The sequence below is a fragment of the Balaenoptera borealis genome, assembly GCF_965194805.1.
Source record: "Balaenoptera borealis genome assembly, chromosome: 13".
NCBI lineage: Eukaryota > Metazoa > Chordata > Mammalia > Artiodactyla > Balaenopteridae > Balaenoptera > Balaenoptera borealis.
The window spans coordinates 74,480,000-74,494,931 of NC_138870.1; the positions used below are offsets into that span (position 1 = coordinate 74,480,000).

General features: G+C 36.6%; 1 protein-coding gene across 1 annotated transcript in view; it reads right to left on the bottom strand.

The window, feature by feature from the left end:
* Positions 1 to 1,060: 1,060 nt before the first annotated feature.
* Positions 1,061 to 14,932, bottom strand: part of LOC309609835 (uncharacterized protein C12orf50 homolog) — a 36,083-nt gene continuing 22,211 nt past the window's right edge. The window contains exons 7-12 of the mRNA XM_082351827.1: positions 14,041 to 14,148; positions 12,571 to 12,687; positions 11,013 to 11,117; positions 10,558 to 10,761; positions 9,065 to 9,157; positions 1,061 to 5,945 (exon numbers count right to left, since the gene is read on the bottom strand). Of these exons, the coding sequence (XP_082207953.1) occupies positions 5,920 to 5,945; positions 9,065 to 9,157; positions 10,558 to 10,761; positions 11,013 to 11,117; positions 12,571 to 12,687; positions 14,041 to 14,148 (653 nt within the window). The 3' untranslated portion in view covers positions 1,061 to 5,919. The remainder of the gene's footprint in view (positions 5,946 to 9,064; positions 9,158 to 10,557; positions 10,762 to 11,012; positions 11,118 to 12,570; positions 12,688 to 14,040; positions 14,149 to 14,932) is intronic.

A 14,932-nucleotide genomic window follows, 5' to 3' on the forward strand; every position in this document is an offset into this window, starting at 1 on the left:
ACATTTATGCACAGAGAGACTAAGTATTTCCTCCAAGGCCAAATGACTAGCAAAAGGCAAAGCCAGGAGCCTAAAAATGTCCTCTGGCTCCAAAGCCCATGTGAGTTTATTGAACTCCTTGGCAATTACCTACTCTTCTTGATAATCACCCTTAATTTGTTCTATGGCAGCTTTTCCCTGGGGGAAAGAACATAAATATCAACTTGGCAATAGAGACAATTATCTTCACAAACACTGCCATCCAAAGCCAACCCAAAGCAGAATGAATTGGAACCAGAAGTTCTCCCAGCCTACTGTGGATGATCTGTTCTGATTAGCTTGCAAATGGTACAAATTGTCCTGAGTTTATGCCAGGAGCAAAGTAGAAGTTGTGGCTTTTATTTTTTCAGGCAGTTTAAACTCCAACTTGTGACAAAATAATTGTAAGTAGAAAGAAACTGATTTCCAGGTCAAATGGCAGCCTCTGGTAAAAGGAGCCAAAATTCATTTTCAAAGGAAATGCTGTCTATAGAAAATTTTTCTTAAAGATGGCATAGATATGTCCTAAGATTAGAAGTGAAAACAAGCTATTTGGATCCCTCAAGTAAATCTAAGAGGATTTAGGTAAAAATGTAAAATAGTCCTTATTGTAAGATAAGTTATTTACATCAAAGGAATAAAGGCTTTTAACTAATATGAGGATATATAAGACCAACCCTCTTTTTTTTTTTTTTTTTAAAGCACTTTTCTTTTTTATAGCTACTTTATTTATTTATTTTATTTTATTTTTGGCTGTGTTGGGTCTTCGGTTCATGCGAGGGCTTTCTCTAGTTGAGGCAAGTGGGGGCCACTCTTCATCGCGGTGCGGGGACCGCTCTTCATCGCGGTGCGCGGGCCTTTCACTATCGCGGCCCCTCCCGTCGCGGGGCACAGGCTCCAGACGCGCAGGCTCAGTAGTTGTGGCTCACGGGCCCAGCTGCTCCGTGGCATGTGGGATCTTCCCAGACCAGGGCTCGAACCCGTGTCCCCTGCATTAGCAGGCGGATTCTCAACCACTGCGCCACCAGGGAAGCCCAAGGCTTTTAAATAAGAGAAATAAAACACAGCCCCTTAAGTGATAAATGCAAGAGGACTAGTGCCTAATTTTTATAAATGTGCCCTTGTTTATTTGGAAAGTATATTTAGGGGGTTCTTGTGACTTTAGGAGTGGAACATGCTTGCCTGTCCCTCTTCCTGCCTTCCTTTACCCAAATATTGGCAAGCATAGCAGTAAAGAGAGGTTTATCAAACTTTTCCTTCAGTGGTACATTTCTAAATATTCTATGACTCATGTATACATTCAACAAGCAGTTTCTGTAGAGTTTAAGTTTTGCCTGTGCCATTGTGTTTGATTCATTTGAAATTTACTTCTTGTGTGATATTAGGGATCCATTGTCTTTTTTTTCTTTAGGGATACTCAATTTTCCAAAACATTTATTTAATAACCTCTTCTTTCTCTACTGATCTACAATACCATTTCTGCCATATGTCAGATTTACATAGATAGGTAGGTTGGTTTTCTAGGCTCTCTGTTCTCTTCGATTTTGCCTCAGATATCATAATAATGTCAATAGTATGCTGTAGCAGATATAAAATATAGTTTTATAATATTAGATAGCTTTAGAGCAAATCGTGATATATGACAGGCAAAGCCCCACACTTTATTCTTCTCTGTTGGTAGTATCTTGGTTATTCTTAAGGCTTTGGAATTTCATATTAGTTTCAGAATAAGCTTGTCAAGTTTCATGAAAAAAGCCTGTTAGGATTTTGATTGACATGATATCATGACTAGGTCAATTTGCAGACAATTGACATTTAACATATTGTGTTTGTCTATCCATGATTATGGTATAGCATTTCATTTATTTTTTTTAGGTGTTGTTAGTAACTTTCATTAAAGTTTTATAGATTTATGCACAAAATTCTTGCCCATTCATGAGTCAGTTACTTAAAATAAATTTCTTTCTCTTTACACACACACACACACACACACACACACACACACCCCATTGGTCATGTTTCTCTGGAGAACCCTAATAAAAATTTTGGTACTGAGAGTGGCTCTGTGGGAACATAACCTAAGGATAAGTTTTCTGAATTGGTTCTAGGGTTTCTGCCCTTGGATCTCTAATCTAATTAGTTTTAAAGGCACTAATTACTCTATTTCTAGCAGTAGAGCATTGATAATTAATGGTGTGATGTGGCAATAGAAATATGCAAAAATGTCACCATTGGATACTCATAATCAAACACTTCTATGGGGCAAGGATCTAGGTGACCATGTATATGATACTTTTGAGCATTTTTGTCAAACTAACAAATACAATGAGATTGGCTGGTTGTTCCTAATATCACTGAACAAAATGAAAAAAAGAAAAAAATGAACTCAGGAAATTGAATATTTAAAAACAAACAAACAAAAAAGGAACAAAAAGTACCACTCACCATCCAGTTATACTAAGGGTTAAATCACAACCCACGGCAGTCACCCACTGACAGAGCATGCCCTGAGAGGAATTCAGGATGGAGAAAACAGGATGAGACATTCTGAGCTTTGGAATAAACAGACCCCTAGATAGTTAGATATATATCTCAGGAAGAACTTCAATAATCCCAGATTCTTGCATCTTCCCATACATAGAAAAGCAGTAAAATCATTTGTTCTTTGTGATTAGCAGTAATCTTTTACTAAGATATATGCATGATTGATTACGTTTTTTCTAACCAAAAAATTCATATTATATACTGGCTTCTTCCCTGCTTCTTCAGAGCTGGTTACTCAGAGGTACTGAGAAGCTATCTCCCAGGTGATAGTCCTCAGTAAGACCCTGAATAAAACTTAAACTCACAACACTCATGTGCATTTTTCTTTACATTGACAAATTCCTAGCTCATACATCACATAGAAAGTGAAACCTGAAAGTTTCTATGTCTGCCCTGAAAGAAGGCTCTTTATTTGTCATAGGCACAGGGTTGAGAATGCTGGAAAACAAACCTAAAATCTCATTCTGGAGTGACTGAATTACAATGCAAATTGAATTCACAGGCTCACAGGGTATTTACTGTTACAATTATGGCATTGATTGCGAAGGAACATAATCCTGAAAGTTGAAATAGGGACATATAGGAAGACTTTGATGAAACTGGGAACCATAAGGAAGTATGCTACACTCCAAAGTAACTGCTTGAGTTTTCTAATTTATACAGACAAAAGTCCAAGGAATATGTGTGGGAATGAATTTTAAAGAAGTGGAATAATCATGGAAGGAACATAGAATTGGATCAAGCCAAATTTGTTGATATGGGCCCACTAAGCAGATGTTCTGCACTTAGTTGCAGCTTGGGAAATTAGAAAGGGTTCTAATTGGTTGGTTGGTTGGTTGGTTGGTTGGTTGGCTGGCTGGTTTATATATGGACTAAAAGGTAGTCCAGAGTGAGCAAATCTAGAGTGAGTCCAGACCTGCCTTGATTTATTGTAGAAGAAGGGATTTAAATGTTTAGAGAGATTGGAGTGTTAGAGTACATTTGTCACTTAAAATCTACTCACCCACCCTGGAAGGGTCCCAGAGCCACCTTTGTGTCCTCCCAAAATTCATATGTTTTTGAACGCCTAACCCCCAGTGCCTCAGAATGTGACCTTATTTGGATATAAGGTCTGTACAGAGGTAATCCAGTTAAAATTAGGTCATTTGAATGGGCCCTAATCCAACATGACTGTGTCCTTATAAAAGAATAAATATGAACACAGAAACACACATTAAGGGAAGATGATACGAAGAGACACAAGGAGAAAACAGTGATCTATAAGCCAAGAAGACAGTCCTGCAATAGATCCTTCAGAAAAAACCAACCCACTGACACCTTGATTTCAGACTTCTAGCCTCCAGATTTGTGAGACAATAAATTTCTGTTGAGTCACTCAGTTTGTGGTACTTTATTATAGCAGCCCTAGCTAACTAACATACTAAACACCCAATAAATGCTATTTTTATTATTATTTTTATTACTGTTGCATTTTGAAAAGAGTAGAATCATTGAACACCAGTGAAATTCATTGAAAGTTTTTGTATGTGCCAGATAAGCAACTGCCCAACAGTGGCGCTGTGGAATTTAAGCTTAAATGCACTCCTTGTATGTTTAGGAGTCAGTAAGCATTGCATCTTGCTGGCTTCCAAAGTTTGGTTGTGTACTTACCTTTATCATCCCCTATCTTTTCTTATTTTGGGGTTTGTTATCTTCTTCCTTCCTGGTTACTGGTTTACCCCCATTTAAACCAAGTGCCCTTTCTCTAAATCACAAACATTAAAACAAGGTTGATTAATGCCACTGTCTGACTTGGTCCTTTAGACAAAGTTTATCATAATAAAAATGTACATTTTTTCAGGAATTATACATGTACACATTCAGAAGAATCACATTCAAGCCTTCCTTTATATTTTCCTCTTTCCTCATTGATTCTTCAGCATTTGGCATGCAATGCAGATACACACTGAGAATCTGTACTTCAAGAAAGAGATCTTGAATTTCCTTCTTTGAACCCCTCCTTCTTCATCACTAGTTGAAAAGTTTTAGAAGGACACAGATCTGTCTGTTAAATGGAATTATAGGCTGTTTCCTATCTCCTTCCATCTAGACAGCTTTTCAACTCAGCTCTTTTCTTACATCCCTCTCAAACTATCTTACCAACATATTTTGCTGACACAGTTTTCATTTCTATCTGCTCTATCTGTAAAAACACCAGTGACTATAACCTCAAGTTTTTGCAAGTGTGGAGACAGAGCACCATTAGAAGCCAGAAACTAGGGTTTATTATTCCACAAGCTGGAATCACACCATATAAAATGTTTTAAAATAAAATATTTCTAAGAACCCTGATTGCCTCCCTTCCCCAATAAATATTGAACAAGAAGCTACCAATAACCACAAGATGCATGCAAATATAAATACAGGGTGTTCTAAAGTCTTAGTGAAGTTCTGAGCCTTCATAAACTCAGAAGTATAAGTGTTACAAACTTAGAAAAACATCATTTGAAAGGTTAATTACTTATACTGCTCTCATATTTTTTTTTTCTTAATTGGGGTATAGTTGTTACATTTGTAAGCATTTATACTTCTGGAGTTTACTGAAGCCTTAAAAGCTCACTCTAGACTTTGTGGATACCATGTTATTAATTCACTTTTTTTTTTCCTTTTACAAGTTCTTTTCTCCAGTATGATCATATAATTTTTGTTTTCATGGTAGGAAAATGTTTATTTTTCAGTTTTGAATGTAGCACATTTCAGCAGATAGATTTTGTAGTTGCCAATTAAAAGACATTGTTCAGCAACTGCCCTGAATAATAAACCAATCTTTGTCTCTTTCTACAACACATTGAAGTGTATTTCTATTAGAATTCCTCTCATACTCACCACCAAACTGTAATCCTGGGACTTCATTGAATTTGTTTACATTTTATCTGTAACTATCACCGACGCCCAGCTTAAAATCTAGGTAAAGAAAGAAAATGTGAGGTTTCTTCCTTAAAGAATATTGCAAAATAGAAATCAAAGGCACAGTTTTACTCCTCAATCTGTGCAATCTTAGTTTACAATTAAAGAATGATTTTAATTGTCAAACTTTTAAATTTTATTAAATGTTTGTGGCAATGCACTGAATGAATTCCAGACCTATATAAATACACAGGCAGCTGTTTGTAATTTGCATTTTTATCAGTTTTGAAAGAGCACAATGTACTTCCTGCATCTTATTTTCAGAATTTGCAATTATCATCTTTGGCTATCCAGTATACAGTATGGAGTACTTGAGTTATCTCATTCTTTGAATTTTCATTTTGATTGTAAACCAGATGATCTCTGGCACTTTTCTCTTTTCTCATTTTTCTCTTCTTTCAACCTCCAGGTTTACTTGCTCCCATTTCTTCTTGGCTCTAATAATAAAATAGAAAAAATATTTCAATTATTTTCTTTTTCAGCGTTTTTCAGGGTACCAAAAATTTGCATTTCTTTTGCTAATCACTTACCATAAATCTAAAGACAAAACAAAAACTAAGCTTATTGTTCTAATTCATAAATTTTCAGAATGCCATTCAAACTAATTCCACTTCTTTCTGAAGCCCGCTAGCTGTGATTTGAATTTAGATGGAGGGGTGGAGAGGAATGGAAATAATACTACAGTATATAGAAGGCTGCGCCATGGGGCACCCAGAATGAACAGAATGAATGTTCCCTCCTCTGGAGAAAGGCACCTCCAGTCACACCAGCTGTATGCCTATCAGAAAGGACAGGTGGCCTCAAGGAAAGGCTGACAACGACATCTCTAACTGCCTTCAGCTCCTTTCCTCGATTCCCGCAGACACATTTTCCTCTCTTATTGCATTAGCCTCATAGCAGCCAACATTGTCCCAAAGACTCCTCTCACCCAGTTACACTTCTGAGGCCTTGGCTCCAGATATTCCTTAGAGGAGTAGACTAGTGGCTCTCTCCAGCAGTCCACCTGTCCCCTGGGAAACGCTGAAATCTCTCCTTTGTGCCCTAGCAGGAAGTGCAGGGGAGGAAGCACAAGCTACTCCTTCTCTCCCTACTCTGGTGATGACAACAACAACCGGAAAGGATAAGAGTTTAGGGGTTACACATTTCCCAGCAAAAGCTCAGGTAAATAAGAACACTAACTTTATTTTGTTATAATTCTATTTAATTTCTTGATTCTAAATTCCCATTCTGCCTGATGTAGAAAATGTGCATATAAACTTAGTCCCATTCAGTGCTTTCTTAGCTACTTCACATGTATATGTCAATCACATTCAGATTTGAAATTCTGAGGGTTTTTCTCCCTCCCCTACCTTCCTGCTGCTTATCCTAATTTCTAGGGTTGGGACTGGGGAGGATGGTTCCTGCTGTGTGACAGGTAGGAAAAGAATGTCCTCTCAACAATCTTGGGTTTCAACAAGGTCTGGGTCCTGTGCTGGTGAACAGTGGCCCAGATAACATAGTCTAAGGTTTCACAGGCTTTAATGTGTATCCTAATCACCTGGGGATCTTGTTAAAATGCAGATAATGATTCAGTAGGTCTGAGATGGAGATTCCACACTCCTAACAAGCTCCCAGGTGATATCACTGCTGGTGGCCCTCAGACCATACTTCACGTAACAGGGGTTTGATCAGTGGATGATGGTTTGGTTTCTAATCGACTTCCTGGCACAGCAAACGGTTGAGGTTCCAGCTGAGTCCTCCCCGGAATAGCACCCAACCACAAAGGCATCTTTTTGATGCTATCCCTTTAGGCCTAGCCAGAAGACTTTGTGTAGACCTGCTGGTCCTCTTTCCCAGGAACTCACTCTCACTTGAAACTCACAGGGTTATGGGATGCCCTCCCAAACAACCCTGGAGCTCGGCAATCTCAAGAGGCTCTGTCTCCAGCCCTCTTGCGTTAGACATGCCTCGTCCTCCCCACAATCCCACCACCAGATGGCGTTGAGAAACTCTCCAAAGCTTCCCCCCTGGATTGCATCTGGGAAGTACAATGCAGAGCCTCTTTATACTCAGATTCTTAAAATTTCCAGAGGAATTCTATCATTGACCTTTCTATCCCTGGGCCCTGGCATAGCTGGAGGTGGTAGGAGAAGGGGAGGAGGGAACTAGTACTGCGTAAATGGCTTCACAGTTTTTGCTCTCTTGCTGTCTCTCCATACCCTCCTCCTTACTCTTCAGATTGAAAGAAAAGAGCAGTTTTGTTGGCTCACATCCCCTGTCACATCCCTTTTCCTGTGGTATACGTGGATGGTACATGCTTCATACTCTGAAGTGACCCCTCCTTTCTCCAAATCCTTTGGTGATTCATGTTTCACTGTGTGGGATGGGAGGGGAGAAGGCTGCTGCAATACAAGAGTAGTCACTGGGACAGGGGCAGGGGGGTGAGAAGCACATCCTTTAATGCTCCAAATAACATCCCACCCACAAGGAAACCATGGGAGAAAAAGATGTGACTTGACAATTGGTAGTTTAATCTAGGATTTTCATTGCCTTTTCACCTCCTTCCCCCCAAAATTAAGTGCAACCCACGTGAAATGAAGAGGAAATATAATCAATTAAATAGTGCCACAGCAGAGTTTTCTTGCAGTACAATATGATTTGGGAGGAGATGGGAAAAAAGAAAACAACTGACTCCAGTATAAATATATATACAGGTCTGCATACTGCATCACAGTTATAGTCAAGAGTTTATGGGGAAATACTGCTTTAGAAGATCTCAGCTGTATATTTTGGAAAGTGTACAGTTTCTAGTCTGGATGTGTTCTGATTCATTCTGGGAACCTCTTGTATAAGACTTTATGGATTTCAGATGATTCTGAAAGTTCTAGGCTACTGATTTAGGTAGGAACTCCCTATCTAGGTCTTTTTCTGAAAGGTTCAGTTTTCCAAGAAATAACTGAAACCATTTTATCCTGTGCGGTTTTCCAAACCTACTGAGCCAGCCCCCGAATAAGCTGGGAGAAGACAGCAAACTTTTTAGTAGAAGAACCAGATCCCAAACCTGAGGCCGGATCTGCTACAAACCTTTACACTGAGGAGGTTTCTGGAATCCCTGCGCCCTCCCAGAGCACAGAGCACAGGGGGAGACCATAGTCACTTTGAACGTCCCAGCCTGGAAACTACGTCTTAGATGCCCTGTCAGCCAGCACCAGCCAATATGTGTCCATGGTGGATATAGTAGGGCTTTAATATTTTGTGTCAAAATATGGATTTATATATTGCTTTGTAGTTCAACAAAGAATGCATCTTATATTACATAACTGCTGAAACTGCTATGCTTCTAAGGAGAGAAATATATCAAAAGATTTCTGATAAAATAAAAATGGGCAAAGGAAAACACAATAAAAAAGTAAAATTAAATTACTAGTAGAGAAGATATCTACTAAACTCCAAGTAATTATGTTCAGGTATATGGTGAAAACTTTCTAAATTTTCTAAAATATGTTCCTTGAGCTTAAAAACTTGTCATTTATTTTCAGAATTGTATGATACATTAAAATCACTAGTAAATATTTACCTGTATATATCTTTTCAGTTTTTGAATATGTTTTTGAAAAAGGAATTCTTTTTCGCCAGGCTGAACCATTATATGATGTTGACATATATTTATCTGAGAGAAAAAGGAAACAGGAATTAAATATTTTATAATGTAAAAATCATATTCCAGGAGCATTTCAAAGTTATAAATATCTCAGAGGTGAAGCTATTCTCTAATAATTCATTTTACCATTTCAAGGCTAAGGCATCAGGGATACAAGTGAGCTTATTAAAACCATTTAAGTTATCAATGAACACGGTTATACATCTCTTAATTGACTGTTCAGTTCCTCAAATAAGGTTTGCTCCCACGAGGCTAAGCTAGAGAAGAGTATGATACATGTATGTAATCAAAATGTTTCATTGCCTGGCCTTACCATGATTTTACATAAAATTCTGTTAACATTTGCAGAGCTGAAGAAAGGAAGGAAAGAAAGGAAGGAAGGAAAGAAGGTAGGTGAGGCCATCTTAACACAAATCTAGACTGTGGCATCAAACTGTTCCGGTAGTTACTGTATTCTTCACAGCTATCCACTCACAGTAAAATAATAATAAAATTAATAATAAAATAATAGTAGTAAATAAAATTAAAAGTCTGTTTCGCTTAAGAATATCCTTATTTTTATATATAAATCCATACATCATTCCATTCTAAAACAAATAGAAGAAAATAATTTAAAAGCCAACTTCTATTTAAATTGTAAAAGGAGGACCTAAGAGAGACATAGAGTTTTCACTTATGTTTCAGAAAGTACACAACATTCAGAACTCTACTAACTAGACTGTGTACACAGGAAAACACAGACATGAAATTACAGGGAATTGAGTGACCTTTTGTTAAGTTGAGAAGACAAACCCAACTTTAAAAGAGCCAAATTCATCTGAGAGAGGGAAAAAAAAAAAAAAGAGAGATTTGGTTCCCTCCTCCCTTGCGTCCTTGTACTTCCTAAGAAATACTATGACTTTGCCTATTACATGATGAAATGATTTAGAAGCAATCTGGGCATGGGTCGGAGAGATGAGAGGTTGTCAAAAATATTGCAATTAACCCCCAAACTAACCCTTTCAGAAAGTAATCGTGAAGGCCTAAAGAAAAACCACAGCATTAGACAGAAAGTGATAATTGAACAATGCAGTCAGTGGAACAAGAAAATGTCAACCATTCAAAAACAATCCTCAAGAGTGAAATAAAGTTATCCAGGGGGAACAAAGTGCAGTGCTCTGAGACAGAATTCTAGAGGGTCATGTCAAGCCATCTGCACCCAACATGTTTTCTCCAATATCCTTTAAATCATGTGCACTCCTGCACATGGACAAAAATCCTCTTACTAGTTTTCTAAGATGTTACGGTGGTGATGGCCTGGAAAAAGAAGGGGGTGGATAGCAATTAAGATTGGTTGGACCATCAGGAAATTCCATGGGAATGCAAACCACAGACATGAGTAAAGAGCCTATATAAGTGTAGAACTCCACCTGAACAGAGGTTGAATTTGGGTTCCTTGTTAACATCAACTTTATCGTAGGACCCGTTTGTGGGCCTGCTGCGGGGAGGTGCATTCATTGAGACAGTTCTGACAGCATCTCTCTGAACATGGATATAGGAGGCATTCTCAGAATTTCTGTTTTTATTATTGCGATGGTAACTCATTTTATTTTGGGGATTTGGAGCCTGTACTGCTATAAAAGAAAGGGGGAAGAGAGTGAGGGATAAAACAAGCTGGTTTCACACCTGTAAATAACATATTGCACTTTAAATGTTTGATAGCACAATGGAAGATAATGTAAGCTAAAAGAACTAAGTTTATAGGAATTGGGCTGACATCTAAAATAACATGTTGCATGACAATGACTTGTTTTTCTGCTAGAAAATATTATTTCATCTCTTTTCAAATTACAATTTAGGAATATCAAATACATAGACACTTTACCTCTCCGCATTCCTGGGCCAGGAAAGTTCTTTGGTTCATCATAAATCCATTTTCTTTTTTTCACGCCTTTAAAATGAGGCTTCCTCACTGGCTGGACATCATGTACTTAAAGAAGATACAAATTTTTACAGTTTTTAAAGAGACGCTTTCATCTGAAAATTACTGTAGGTGATAATTACATATCTGTGCATTCACATGTCAAGTAAGAGAAAAAAATAAATGTACCACCCCAATACTTTACTTTCTAGAACAAAGGGTGATTTAATTTTAAGTACCAAAAAAATCTATCTTGGAAATTGATTGATGAGAAAACTTTCAATAAGTAACGTTCCTTTGGAGAAAAATGCTTTTCTCCAAAGGAATGTGTGGATCTTTTTAGGTTTAAAAGAACATAAAATTACAATCCAAATATAATTATATATCCCATTATAATGTTATTTTTAAGTAGTTTTAGAATTGTGATTTTGAACATAAATCTTTCTGTACTTTTTAAGCCAAAACTACTACTTCTTAAGAAGTTGGATTAGTGTAAAATACTTTAATGACTATTACCTTACTGTTTTAAGATCTTAAGAAGTTGGGGGTATAGGTAGTTTGGTGAAACAAGCCTCAGTAATCAGAATTTGTAAGTGCTAATATCACTAAGTTATTCACTTCTTGCTTGTATGTTTTTACACGGAAAATTTTATGTGCATGCTCAATTTTCCAGGAATATCTAAGGTACATTTCTCCAGAGTATCTTAAAACGGTTTAGTAAAGAGGAGCATTCTTTATTATTTCTCTGTGTGGAGATCCTAAACATTCACAAGTAGCTACTACGCAGAGAAAATGAACATCAAATTCACTCTGTAGATTACGTTAGCTCTCTACAGCGGGCTGATAAATCTCTCTTCGCCCTAGCTCTCATCTTCGGCTCCAGCAGTAAGCCTTCAGTGAAGCTCTGATTCACCACCTCCGCTCCAAACATCATGCCCCACCCTTACTCTCATGCTCCCACTCCTAGAACTTGGAAACCATATTTTTCACAAGTGTCACTAAACTAAGCTTCTCTGAGGTAAACCATCACGGTTCCCTTTGTTTCCCAGCTGGGGCTGAAGAATATTACAGGGGTTCAATAAATGAAATAAGGAAGAGGAAGGAAGGAGGGAGGGAAACAGGAAGATTCATGAGCCTTAATTATATCAAGAGAAGAAGCTCCAAGTACTAAATAGCAAGGAGAAGCCAAATCAAGAAAAATATTCTGAAACATAATAAAAATTTGTCAACGTATCCCAGCACAGGTTAAATTTAAAATGTACTAATGAATCTTCAGAGAACGTAGTATATTATTAACTTTAATATCTAAATTAATCTAGTGGGAAAGTGTAAAATTTACTAGGACCTACATCACAATTCATTGTCAATTAGAAGAATATTGTGTCTTTAATTCCTAATCCTGAATAGTTTTCAAACCATCCTTTTTTCTTTCTTTTTTAAAATTCTCCTTCAAATAAGCAAAACAAATCCATGATAAGGCAAATATATCTAAGGCCCAAAAGTGATAGAGCTGATGTCTCACTTGAAGAGGGGTCCTCTCTGCACTTCATACTGATATTCTCAGTAGCATTTAATACATGCGTTGTAGGTACTAGTCGGGTAGTTAGGGAACGCTTTGGATGAGGACTGTCCTTGTTATCTTTTAAAAGCAAATTAAGAAAATAGAATGTCACTATTAGTAAAAAGAAGTGTTTCAGTTGGTATTTCACTTTGCAAGCATTATATGATGGGCATACCTATTTAAAATATATATACGTATATTAATTTTTAGAACCCACCACTGAAATTCCCTAATTACCACACTGAGTCCCCCAAATTTGTCACTAACAAAACATTAAAAATTCAGAGATAACAGCCATTATCTTCAATATGTAAATTATATATTTGTGGCAATATTTTTAATACCTCTGTATAAAAAACTAAAATACAAAAAAATAAAAGGTTATCAATTTTACATCAAGTGTGCCAATTTAAACCAAGGATGAAGAAATATCTGTAACAATCTTCACTTGTTCTAAGCTTTGGAGCAGGACCATCCAATAGAGTTTTCTACAATGATGGAAACATTCTAAATCTGTGCTATCTGAAATGATAGCCACTGGTCACATGTGGATATTGAGCACTTGCAATATGGCTAGTGCAACTGATGAGCTGAATTTTAAAATTTTTATTTAATTTTAATTAACTTAAACAGCCACACGTGAATGGTGGCTATGGTTATTAGTGTAGTTAGAGGTGTGTGTTTTTTGATGGATTGAGCAAAAGAGAGGAAACAAGATTTACATATAATTTTCCATAAGGAGAATTTGATCACAAGTGTCTTCCTGTTCTTGAGAATATTTATTTAATGGTGGGGAAAACAGTAGATGTAATTGGTTAATACTTAGATGGAGAACATGTGAAGTCCTCTAATTAGAGGACAGCTGTACTGTCTGTGACTGAGAGAGCTGCCCAGCAGAGGTCCCATCTGGGGGATTCTAAGCACGATAAAGGCAGCATAAAACTATAGAGGATGTATTTTATTATCATATCTCTGGATTATTCACAGACTATAATTAGTAACAATCATAAAGTGGGCAAGTCAGCATGAGAATTAATACTCTTCTCAGTATATATATGTTCACAAACAAAGCTTTCTAAGAAAATTCAATCACACTGAATATTGGAAGCTGAAAAAAAAAAAAAAAAAACTAGAGGACTGGGTATTACCATTTAAGAGAACCAATAACTTTAGAGCTAGCAAGACTCCTAGAAATTATGTAGTCCAACAGGCTAATTTTTCAGATAAGGAAACTGAAGCTAAAAAAAGATGAAGCCCCATAGGCAAATAATTAGGGATAGAGCCAGGACTGGAAACTTAGGGCTTCTGACTCCTACCTAGTGTATTCTGTGTATATTTTTATTTATTACCTTGCCTCTACAACAATCATGCTTTATATTTAAATTGTCTATACAAATTACAAATGGATCAAAATATAGACTGTCTCATTACCTTTAGCATTTGAACATTTCGACATCGTGATTTCTTTCTCTTCAGTTAAAGCTTCATTTTCATCTACTCCAAGAAATATGATCCTCTGTGGAATGTAGCAGTCACCTCCTATGACAATAACTTACTGTCAGTGGCAATGATGGCAGAAAATTGTACAAAACTATCTTTTAATACAGGATAATCCTCCCCTAAAATACCCCTTTTGCACACTTTTATGTAAATACTTCTCAGTGATACCATCACCATCTCTATACATATATATGTTTCGATTAATACATGTGTATATATATATATGAAAATACAGTATGTACATTTACAGATAATTGGAAGAAAATGCACACAGTCAACACAATTTTCCATATAACAATCTTTACCACACTTTAGAGATACTCAGAGTAAATATAATTTATCTTCCACATAATATCTTCAGATATATGAAAGCAGTTTTTATGTTCCTTAAAGATCTTCTATATTCCAGGATAAATATCCATAGTTGCTTTAAATATTACTTAAATACTTAATTTCAGATCCTTCACCATACAAGTTACCCTTTCTTAACATAAAATATTTGTTTCAAGTAACCTTGTTTAAAAATGATGCCCAAATGTGGACTACCCTGTACAGAAATCAGTGGAACTAGTATAATAATAGATGACATTTATAGAGCATCTTTCTATAAGTCATACACTCTACTGAGTATTTTAAATGACTTATCACATTTAATTATTTTCCTATACTACTCCTAATAATTCAGTGTAAGTTTACCTTAGCTATTCGGTAGCTGACACATGTTACTGAATTATTTTGAAACCTTGTGGCCAACAAAAACATTTATTTTTTTCCTCACAATATATATCATGTCAGGTCTTTCCCAACTTGAAGAAAACCTACC